We start from the raw sequence: 12,812 nt of genomic DNA, 5'->3' as shown, positions 1-12,812 counted from the left end.
TCCTAATGGTCACCTGTGTTTAGCTGTCACCTGGTCACAATGGCCATTCTAATCCCAACCAGCAAATGTCCTACATCAAAGCCCCATCTTTAATGGTCACTTGCCTTCCAAGGTGTGTGTTCAGGTGTTTCCTAACCAAACAATACTTTCACCCTGCCCAAAGTGGTCACTGAAACTTATCAGCAGTGACCACACCAAGCATGCAAATTAAACACTTTTGTTTGACGAGCAAGGCATTTTTTCGATAAATGCATATCATATAAACTATGTTTAAGCATTTCATATCTCAACTGTACTTACTGTACTCCAGTTACAGTGTCAGTCAACTTCAAAAGTGTCAACATGTTGATTTCTAAAGCAATGTGCTTTTTATCCTTACTGGAGAGGAATGAAGCAATTCGTCTGCATGACAGGCATAGTTAAATATCTTCATCTATTTGCCAGTGAATTAAAGCTATCTCTGATGAGAAGAGATACGAGTTACACCCTTTTTCATTTGGGTCATGGGTCATTTAATATTCAAAACATGTCTGTGAAGGCAGATGATGTTTGTTTCATGGGTCACAACAAAAAGCCATATATTTATGGCTTTTTTTGATTTTCTGTTCATCACAGGTATCTCATAAGCCAGCTGTCTTTTGAATTTGAGGAGTTCAGCACCTGACCAATCATATAATATTTTCATAGCAAACTCAGTTTGGAGTATATTTTATGTACAGTGCATATAAAACAATAATAATAATAATAAAAATTATAATCATCATCAAAACAATAACAACCACCACAATATTTGGTGAATGCTATTTGTTCAAAAATCAATTTTAACAGGTGAACCTGTGAACTGTGGTCACATGTGCAAAAAAATTCCGCCTTTTCCTATGCAAGACAGCTATTGACAGGTTTGACCGTACAGAAGTGTTCATTTCAACATCTCACATTGTAGTATATAGTCAAACTTACAAATGAACAGTCTACAAATTCTAAAACAACAGCAGAATAAGACATTCCAAAGCAAGGAACATTTATTTTGAAATAAATACCTATACTTTATCTGTAAAAAGGTACAAGTATAAAAACATAATCTAACCAATTTGTGACCTACCTCTAAGAAAGCAAAGTTTTTGTCAAGATTTATCTGCACAGCAATTACAGGACTGCCCTCTGCTTGAGCCAGGCCTGTCATTCTCATCTGCTGATTGAAAAATTCCATCATAGCCTCCTGAAAATAAAATAAAAGGTTTAATGTAATACTATGAAGTCATCATAATATCCTTTTGTAGATATTTTTTTAATAAACTTTCTCAAAGTTATATAGGCTGCTTTAAGACATTTGCCTGATGGGGTGGGGGGAAGTAGGCAGGGAGTTCAAATCCAATTAAGTTCCAGAGATTTAGTCGTAGCTACTACTTTTCAAATCAATGATTACTTGACATCTCTGTACAAGCAGCGGCTTTTAATTACCTGTATAAGCATCGTAATTTCAAACAACCAATGGCTGAACAACAAAACTTTGCCCAGAAAGACGCACCTCTGTGACACCAAATGGTATGTTTCCAACATAAAGACGACGTGCCTGTCTACTGATTGTACTGCCAGCGAAGGGGACTGTAGTATGGGTCAGGGTTGTGTTTGGCATGGGTATTGTCTGTGGAACTTGACCTGCAGCTGAAGTGGAACAAGAAAATGGTATTACTGTCAATTTTAATTTTGCTGATTTATCTACAGGTGAACAATGAAAGAAAATTTTTATGAGATTATATTATCATCATATAGAGAAGAAAGAAAAAAAAACAATATTTAGAGAACAAATATTTTCTTCCATAATATATACCCACTTCTTTGTAGATCCAGTCCTTCTAGCAAGTGAACCATTTCTTTAGGTTTCTTTATGCAAAAAGGTGCTGGATAGTCATCTGTTTGCCAAAATCCAAGTCAGACAAAAGTGATCTTCCCTCTGATAATGGGGTTGGTGGAAAATCCCATCAATCATCAGTTACTACTGGAGTGGCTGTGCATTTTCTTCCAAGGATGCTAATGGTAAGGGATTGGGAGAGTTTGCCTGTATCTTGATCAGGTATGTGCTCTCAACGAAACAGATTTTAATCCAAATATTGGCTTCTTTAAATACATTACCTGATCATACTACATTAGGAGAACAGGCAAGACATGGAAAGGGTTACACTGCCTAACCCTGGCTTTGGTCTCCTAACATGTGCAAATAGGCTTTGAGTCTCATATGATATACAAACTAGGGCTAGCACAAGTCAATACATTGGAAACAGACTTAAAAAAAAATTGCTCTCACAAATCCTACAGGATTAAAGAAGCAGAGGAATCTTAGTGGTAATATGGTTGTCAGTCAAGCACCATAGCTTGCTTGCCAGGACCATGGTAACAATGTTGTCAAAGCCAAAGTTTGTCTCTTTTACTTCTAAGGATAAAGACAGTGAAATGATGTTGTGATATAAACAGTTCAACAAAATAGTGATAAATTTAAAATTAGCATGCTATATATATAGATACACATTAAGTCTTTCTCATTTGCATTAGCTATTTGCTTTGTAACATAGATTTAGGCTGCTATTTAAACAGTCTATGTAAGAAAAAACACAAAGATGAGTAATGACCACAGCATACTGTGTGACATAAACCACCCAATGTGTATTTAAATGATTATATATAAATCTGAGTTTTTTTTTTTAAATTCCTCTATGTTAGACCTGACTATCATTCACAGGCAATCCATCACAAACATCTCATTTTGCAATAACTGAAGAAAATAGTTTGATATTTCCTTTCCCTATTAATTCACAGCAAATATGGGAATAGTGCTATTGATACTGCATAAAGATTTGGCTCAAATGAAGAATTTTGAATATTAATTTACATCTAATATTATAAACTGGATAGTGTATATTTATTAAAGAACAAAAGGACATGGTTTTTAAACCCGTAAATCACGAAAATCTGACCTGGCCTCTTTAGACAATATAAAAGGGTCACTGGTCCCATATTCCTGAATCCTAGACAGAATCCTGTACCAGTTATTATTATAACAAAATATTACTTCAATTGACAATTCATCTGAGACAGATATCGCATGCACAGGAACTAGTTTTTGTCAGTGAAAAAGAAAAACATATTGACACCACCAGTTTGCTTTCTACAAATCAACACAAAGTAATGTGATTTATAATGTCTCCCTTCCACCTCCCAACTGATTTCATGCTATTTATCTTGTCCAACTACATGTTCACCCTAAATAACGAAGTCCAGCACGATATTACAGTAAATACATTAAAAACGTCTCAAGCTATGCTAGATCAACATGGTGAGTACCTAATGTAATTGATATGCTTGCTGGACATTACAGGTAATTCCATAATTTCTTATTCATCAGGCAACTTCTGCTACCATTATGGTTGATATGATTTTACCTTCTTTGAATTATCACTGCAATTATTATATCTTCAGAGATTGTGATGGTTAAGATTATTCCAGGAAACATAAATTGTTCCTTCATAAATTTATATATATAAGTATATTACTGCAATGCTGTTAACACATTAACCCCTAGCGACGACTTTACGGGGCAGAAGGTAGTAGCCTACTGCCGAGCTCTGTAGCGTCAAGGTCATGCACGATACACTAAAGTGGGCGGTATTATAGAAAGGTAGACAGATGTAGCTCTACAATGATACCAAATAATCTGGAATATCTAGTTGCACTACAAAATACAGATAGAAAAACCTCATTTTTTGGACCCGCCTTTTGTTTCAACGCAAAATTCGCCCGTGGTCAGAATCCCATTTTGTGTCTGGATTTTAGACTTTTTGGTCTCAGATCTAAAGCAAACCGGTATAAACTGCAAACAGACAGATCAGCCTTTGCAAAAAGTAGGATAAGATGGGCATTTGGAATAAAGAGTGGTCTCCACACAAAAATAATGGCTCCGTTTAGCAAAAAACAAACAAAAGAAGTCCAACTTTTACCCTTCTGCTCATACGCGAGTCAAATAGCCCAAGAAAAATGATGTTTCTAACACAACTAGGCAGCGTGTTATTGAAAGATGACTGGGGATTTGGTGTTTTCAAGTCTTTTCAAAAATAGCTTTCAAAATGTGTTTCCTACTCGATTTTCAGGCAAAAATGGCAAAAAGCTCCAGGGGTTAATGTGTTAAGTCACTAATTCACAGTCTCTCTTCACTTTCATTAGAAGGCAAACTTGCACTGCATCTTCATTTTACGACACTCGCCTTTTAAGCATCTGAAGATTTCACCTACAATGCTCTAACTTAAGCAACTAACGTCTTACACAAACTTGTCAACAGTAGCCACTCATGGGAAAAGGCAAAAGTGGCCTTTGTAGACCGATGACCTCTGAAAGCAGATCTCATGCCTAGTTCTTGACTTCATGTATTTATGAACTGAATAGCATTACCATTAGCAGTATTAGCAATGGTATTATTATGAAATATTATTTCACATGTATTATTATCAGAACTAGTAGTATGCTATCAATATATACACATAGTTATTTTAGCAATTAAGCAATTAGAAAAATAACAATTTAATAAAGTAAGTTCCATACAAAGATATGTATCCTCACTTTGATTTTTGACTTGCCAATGACAAGAGTTGTTATCTTCTCTGTTGTAGAGAAAATAAACGTGAATTTATCAGCACCCAACTCTGCTTGTCATTTCATGTCTTAAAGCCAATCATCTGAATAAAATATATTTCAACAAATCAAGAAAACTACAACTGTGTACATGCACTAATTTATACATCTCTTTCTCTCTTGCACATGCAAACACTTATCTTATTATCAATAGAAATGGCTCCTAAATAAAGTTACTGACAGCTTACCTGTAACTGTGAAACATATGGTTGATTTGTTGTCAGAACAGTTGGTCTAATTAGGCATGAAAACAGGTGTTCATACAACAGATGGATAAAGCACTTGCTCAAACTCACCTAGATCAAAAGACTGTTGGCTTTTGTTTGCAGCCTTTGATGATTAAGTAATGAAAGCTTCCTGGGGTTATCGTCTGTAGTACCTACACCGTTCATCTCTGACCATTCATGCCCATTTTTGATATTTCAAAATTTATGTTGGGGTGTAGGGTCTGAGTCAATTGCCTATCGAAAAGTTGGAATTTGCCAACATCATGTGGTGGCATATGGCAGTCACTTAGCAGTGGGCCTAGTAAGCTTAATATTACATCAAGTCATACCTGTATGAAATTGATAGGAAAATTCTTTATTTTCTGAGAAATTGCTAGTTTTATAATCATTATGTATTTAAGCCTGTGAGAGATGAGATGAAACTACAGTGTTGATGAAATCTGACCTGGTGCACACCATTTGCATTTCTAGTCATACGAGTAAAAAATCTCGCAATCTTCGTGTCAATGACATCAGCAGTCCAATAATCACATATCAATAATAAACCCCCTTTCGAATGTTGTTGTACAAAAATACAAGGTAAGCACAATCAAAATATACATTCTAACAATGAAACATTTAAACAATGATTCAGGTAATATACCTTTAGATATACAATTTCTTGATCATCAAACATAAGAAGTTCAATCTGCATACTTGGTCACTGCTGATAAGTAGTAGTGACCTCAGAAGGCTGTAGGCAACCCAATGCTTGGTTAAGAAACAACTGGCTGCTGGCCACTGAAGACAGGTGACAGCTGATTACATGACATTTATATAAGAAATCTGCTTGGGGGGGGGGGTGTCAGAATGACCACTGTGACCAGGTGACAGCTGAACTAAGGTGACTGTTAGGGGAGTTTTGACTGTACTTCCATACCTTATATTCTAAGAGCTAAAAATCACTTCAAATATATTCTTTAATCCACTCGGAGAGGTGGAGAAGGTACAATTATCTTTGTAGCTCTCTTGTGCCTTCCCCCTGCAATTTATTACCTTTGTCTCCCATGAATATCTGGTTTTACACAAATCTGGTGTGAAATCTTAATCATCTATGCCTATGTAGTTGTATCAAAATTCAATATTCACGTGTTCATCTGTTCTTGTAACTTATAAATGAATAATTTCAGTGTTTATTCTATATAGTCTTGTATTATCCTTCCCAACCAAAATTTAGACAGGAGTAGCCAAATTTCTTTCCGTGCAGATTTAGCATTACAATAGGTCTGGGGTGACAATAAAACCTCCTTTACAGAACTATGAGGCAGGTAGATGGGGATGATGAACAAAATGCCCATGTTGGGATACAATGATCAACAAGAATTCATTCTGAATGGCGTCATATTATCAGACAAAGATGCCAGGTATCAGGGAATGAGTAAAAATTGCCATTACCAATCCTGTTCACTAAATCTAGTGCTGGTTATGCTATGCATTTGCCATAAAATAGTGACCGGAGGTGGTGTGACCTGGTGCCAGATCATTATACCCAGTTCAAGTGGTATAGGAAATAGGGTCAGGACTGTGTTGGCTATAGAATGGCTGTTGACCAGAGCTGACTTACATCTGGTACCATAGCTAGTACCGGGATGAATATAAGGTGATAGGTTGTCCAGGACCATTCTGTGTTGCAGCAGCATCATGTCAATACTGGCCTGGAGGTATGTTCAGTGCTTGTAAACTCTAGCTGAAGGACTGTGGTTGACGTCAGAGCTTTGACTATCTGGGAAGTGTGGGAGAATAATGACAATTGATCCAACTGACGACATCTGCATCCTTTTGGAAACGTGTATTGGCCCACTAACCAGTCCAGGTCAGTTGTTGGACCCTAACTGTTCTTCTTACATACTAGTGTAAATGAATATCACTTGCATGATCTAACTAACACTCCATATACACCTCTCCCTCGATAACTAGTACACAATGGGGTCCAAAAACATAGCCTGCACTATAAGGGTAAGAAAAATAAGTAATGCTATCCCTGCTGGATATAAAAATAACCACAGGATGGGGAGAATGGGCTGTTTTAATGGTTTTATTATCACAATGGGAATAACTGTCAATAACACACTTCTTCTGATGAAGCTGTTATTTTTCTATAAAAATGACCTTTATTTTCAAAATGCCCAACCTCTGAAAGATTTTTAACATTATTCCAACTGGTTTCAATACATGTATGTGAAAACAATGCATAATATGTCACAGTTTTTTGCTGTTGTTGATTCAAGTCACAATTAAGCAAGATTCCATTTTCAAAATCTAGGGACATTTTGTGAAACAACGTCAAGACTCAATTTTAAAATATGTTCTATTAGTAAAATAGTGATAACATGATTTCACTGCAAGAATTAGAGAAAATTCTTCTCATCCTTGAGGAGATCTTAAGTGCCAATTCAGGAATTTTAAGCTAACTGCACAATCTAAAAGTTTTTCTCTCCACAGTGAACAGCATCGGTGAAAAAAGGTTATTATTTCACCAAGTATTCATTTAACATGGTTGCCTTGCTATCTTATTTGTAAAGGCTAATTTAAGGGAGCTTAATTATATTAGGTACACAATAATATTTATATCAGTGTTCAATTTGACGCACAACCAATGCTGCTAGCTCGTATGCAGGTAGGTATTGCATGCCTTTTAACTTTTTGTTTATTCCACCCCCTTTATTTGATACAAAGGATATAATAGATGTGATAATACAATGCAGGTCTGCTTTTAATTCAGTGCAACAATACAAGAAATACTGCCCCAAGTCAGATATGAAAACAATGTTGGCACTTAATTCAGTTCTCACATAAGTACTTGCAGACATAGCTTTACGGTAGAGTGACAAATTCCATGTTTGACTACAAGAGGGCACATTGCATTTATGATGATTATAATTAAACCAAACTAAAAGATAGAACTTGTTTAATTGGTATTTATTTATTGAAGTCTCCAGCAGATGTAAATGACATTTTAACTGACCAAAATGTAACTTAATAATGTTATTTACAATGTACGAAAAATGTTCTTAGGAAATTAATTCTAACCAAATAAATCACCTCTTATTAAAAGTTGATAATGTTGATTCCAATTTCCAGGTATTATCCACCATTTTCGACGATAAAACAAGCAATGTATCAATGGGGATCAACACCCATGGGTTCCCTTGCTTTTCTAAAGATAAATTTCCAGGTCATTTCCAAGGTTTTGCCAGGATGAAATTAATTTTTTCAAGGTTCACATATGATCATTACTGAATGGAATTAAAGAACATTTTAGATTATAAAATATACATTTTCTAAATATTAAGATGCACCCTGTTCAAGACTCTCCAAAGCATCGATGCCAGAAAAGATGATCATGTACAAAACCACAAAATGTATTATAGGAAACAAGCTTGATTATAATCATATAAATTGGTATGTAAAGTCATTTTGATGTACAAAATAAAAATTCTAACTTTATTTTGCTGACCTGCAATATTGGGAACAACATAATGAACATAACTTAGTTTTGTTTCCTTTCAAACCTTTAATTTGAAAGACATCTATAACAATATATATATATATATATATATATATATATATATATATATATATATATATATATATATATATATATATATATAATTGCATCTTAAAGAAAGTAAAAATTCCCCATTACAGTATAAATTAACAACAATGCAAATAATTAGAATCTTGTCTTGTAACGAAGAGAGTGTAACTTTGAATTTATCTGTGCCAATAAAATCCCAAAGAAGATTTTTCAAACAACCTAATCTCCTTAAGACAATCTGGTTAAAAATCCATCATTTAAAAAAACACTTTCAAAAGACCTTCAAAATTATATATTGTTGTATAAACAAGGATTGAATTTTCTGTAAAATCAACTTGTCTTCTTGTAATTCGTTAAATCAGTCCCCAAACCTGTATTGATACACGGGCTTGAATTGTTTTTTAATATGTAATACAAGGGATGACAATTTCTAATTTCAGGTGAGATTCAACAATCTGGACTACAAATCTGGTTTAAAACGAATGGCAGTCAGTTTTCTAATCTGGATTTCCTCTGAATATTCCCACCCCATTTTTCATATTTGGACATTTAGGTTAAGGTGTGGATCGTTGCAATTGCATATCGAAATTTGGAATTCGCAGCCACTGTGCGGTAGCAACACATGGTAGTCACTTACTAGCAGGCCCAGAAAATTTAAACTTATATCGACTTATACCTGCATGAAATCAATAGGAAAGTTATTTATTTTCTCAGAAATGGCAAGTGTTATAATAATTATGTCATGTCTTTAATCTGCTGATAGACTAGACAAAACTACAACATTGATGAAACCTGACCTGGTACTTGCCATTTGCATTACTAGTCACTTCACAAACGGCGATATCAGAAGTCCATCAGTCAAGTGATATCAACAAAAACTCCATTTTAATGTTGTTGTAGAGAAATTCAATTAAATTAAATGAAAGCCAGATACTTTTTGGAAAAATCAGCAATTTGGCCAGTCTCATTTATCAAGCAGAGAGCACATGTCAACATGATAGTCACATGATACAACAAAACTCCAGATGCTGTTCTCGGAATATATAAATATGGAAAATTTTGTGTTCTTTCGTTTTTGTATTTTTATTAAAACCAGTATACGACTTTCATTTATAAATTTTTTTATTTCTCTACAAAATTTGAAAACGTGGGTTGTTAGATTTGTGTACTATTGTGACCAGCTATGCAAAATGAGTACCAGGTCACATTTCATCAACGCCGTAATTTTATCTGGTCTTTCAGCTGGTTAACACATAACAATCTCTGAGACAATAAGTTTCATGCATGTATCACTCGATCTAACAACGTTTAAAGTTTGCTACGCCATCCAGTAAGCGGCTACGCTTTGCCACCATGATGTTTGCCTCTTGTGATGCCGTAGTGGTTTTCATACCTTCCACACAAGGAAAGATAGGGATATCGAGCTGACTTTGAAAATAAAAGTCTACTAGACGAATCTAATCCACTGAGCGTTTTGATTGACTTCGCACTTATGTTTATTGCAAGCACCCAAATGATCCATACTGCACCCTCAGAATATTCTGGTTAGAAGTCAATAAATTTAACTCACGATCAGTTTAGTTACTACTCAATTACTAATCAGGACTTTTCAGTTGGAAAAAAATTTATCATTTCTCCTGATTTCTCAGTCGTGTGGGAACCCTTAACAACTGACCCATGTTGTAAGTGGAGTCGCGAGTTATCAGTGCACGAGTTATCTAAGGAATGGTCCAACTAATACAAGTGATACATGTGGGGTAATTATCTTCAGCCAGCATGCATTTCTTACATATCACAAATGTATTCAACTGTTACCTATAATTACAGCAAAGCAATTGCATGACCAGGTGAAAACTGCCTAGTGTCACACTAAAATTACAGAGAGATAAATGCAAACGAAATTCAAAGAAATGTTCTTATTTACTGGAATAAAAAATCCTTGATTTAATGTACCTTACCAAAAGGTAACATACTGTTGACCATTAGAGCTGGCAATTACGATGCCAATGATTAGCTTATCATATGCACATACAGACTAAGTGCAACATAGACTAAGTGTAACATCTGTAATTATGATAAAGTCAAGACAGTAGAAAATAGAGGAATATCCTTCCCTCCTTTCACTGTGATGAGAAAACTCAAAAGGATGCTCAAACTGGTGAAAAGGAACAAAATAGAATGTACCTGTGAGGCTCTTAAGACTGCACGCTGACCAGTCATAAGCAACTGTTAACAACTGGCAACTTCAGATTTGATGCCTATTCCTCTATCCAGGGCAAGACCACTTTCATCTGACTTCAGCCAAAACACACGGTTGATATATTTTCTTTTTTATTTAGGGAAGAATTGATTTACAAAGTAGTGGATGTGCTCCTAACATTATGATTGGTAAATGTATTTAAAAGAAAAACAGTAATGACAAGATAACAAACTCAATCACTCTATTTATGATTGTGAAAATTTAAATCACAGAATTTTTGTTTATTTTAACTGAAATTGTGAAACTAATGCTTGCTGATCAAAGATAAACCAAGCTATGTCAGAATGCTTGTCAAAAGAAAACTGTCAATTAGTATGCAAAAAATCTGCCTCAGTTGTTATGAATCTGATCATTTTTGCTAGTATAGTAAAACCTGTCTTGAGACCTCTGCTATGAGAGACCACAGATTTTGAGAGACAAGGATCTCTACACGCATATTTATTGATTATATAGTGTTATGACCTGTTATGAGATGACCTGTCTTGAGAGACCATTATTTCTGGGCAGGCAGGATGGTCTTTCAAGACAGATTCTACCGTGTTAAACAAGAAAATATATATTCTTTGAAATATATTACCCTATTTTAAATCAATTATTGTTGGAATCCAATTGTAAACCTCTGCAGAATAACTTTTCCATATGATCTGAAAGCCAATAGTAACGGAATTTCATAGGGTTTATCATTTTTATGTAAGGAAAAAGTCAACATACTTGTAAATGTTACACATTAGCAACAAAACAAAGTAAACTAAACCTGAAAAATGCTACATTTAAACCAAACACAGATTTTCTTTCCGAAATCAACATGGTAAAAACTAGACTATTAATGCACAAGACAATTTTAAACCCTGGATCCAGTTCGGTTTGTTTTATGGTACAGCAACACATGTAGTTTACTTAGTCCTGTGACAATTTGAGTAAAGTGCCCTGCCAAAGGAAACACGTTCACAGCTAAAATTAAGCTGATCCAATTGTGGCATTTAAATCTGCACCCTTTCAGTCAGGAGTCATGCAAACTAACAACTGAATGACTGTGGCTTATTTTCCATCAGTCACCTCTTACAACATGTGGCATCAGGCAACACTCTATATCTCACAGCTGCAAGAGAACAGCAATTCAATAATGTCACCAGAGCATAAACTACCAACTACTGCCAAAACAAAACCCAGCAATGACAAGGATAAAACAGGCTAATCACTCTTCCCACTAATACAACCAGAATGAGTCAAATATCTTTTCAGAATTCCAAGATTTCAATTATTAGTTTCTTCTGACCTTGCATTGCTTTGTACTGCATTGGTGTTACATGTTCAAATCCTACTGGTGGTACATTCCAATATTTATAAGGCTTCTTCCTTGGCTTCCTAGGAGAGCGACTGAAATAAGAAAAAATACCTTACATGTAAAAACAATAAATAACAAAACAATAAACTCCTTGAAATTTGCAAAGCTGACCGTGTATTCCGATTTTCAAAAAAAGCACACCAATCAAGCACTTGGTCTCAACTGTTTTTTTTTTCTCCAGTGTAAACCCCTCCTCTTGTCATGTGTTTACACATAAAATCATAGATCTCCTTGAATCTTACTACCATAATCAGACTGTTTGGTCATCAATATGAAAGTGAAAAACTGCGAGACACCTCAGAGCTCTAGACAACAATTTAATAAATGTGGTATTTTACTCCCTGGTTTGGAATTGCACTTTTGAAATTGTATGTGCATTTTGTGATCACACAAACTGACAATACCAGAATGAGACTTAGTGATAATGATGTTAACTGTACAGTAAAACATGTCTTGAGACCATTATTTTTTGGCAGAAGGGGCGGTCTTTCAAGACAGGTTCTACAGTACCTTTCAGAACCAACCATACTGCTTCATGTGTGACCGAGACCATATCAGGGTGCCTTCAGTTATGATGAGGAACTATTAAAGTGTGTCCTCTCACTCATCAAATGTTATTTCAAAATATGCACAGAACATCCTGAGTGTGTCCTGACTGCTAATAATTATACTGATCAAATGTGTCATCATAGAGTACGGATTGTGCTTAGTGTAGGAGCAATA

At 35.1% G+C, this 12,812-nt stretch overlaps 1 protein-coding gene across 1 annotated transcript in view; it reads right to left on the bottom strand.

The window, feature by feature from the left end:
- The window catches only part of LOC149803763 (splicing factor U2AF 50 kDa subunit-like), a 55,949-nt gene that overhangs the window by 32,303 nt on the left and 10,834 nt on the right, over window positions 1-12,812 (bottom strand). The window contains exons 3-5 of the mRNA XM_089953545.1: window positions 12,021-12,121; window positions 1,529-1,665; window positions 1,103-1,219 (exon numbers count right to left, since the gene is read on the bottom strand). Of these exons, the coding sequence (XP_089809671.1) occupies window positions 1,103-1,219; window positions 1,529-1,665; window positions 12,021-12,121 (355 nt within the window). The remainder of the gene's footprint in view (window positions 1-1,102; window positions 1,220-1,528; window positions 1,666-12,020; window positions 12,122-12,812) is intronic.

The sequence above is a fragment of the Sinohyriopsis cumingii genome, chromosome 3 (genome assembly GCF_028554795.1).
Source record: "Sinohyriopsis cumingii isolate HCF-2022 chromosome 3, ASM2855479v2, whole genome shotgun sequence".
Lineage (NCBI taxonomy): Eukaryota > Metazoa > Mollusca > Bivalvia > Unionida > Unionidae > Sinohyriopsis > Sinohyriopsis cumingii.
This window is presented reverse-complemented; position numbering and strand designations above follow the sequence as displayed.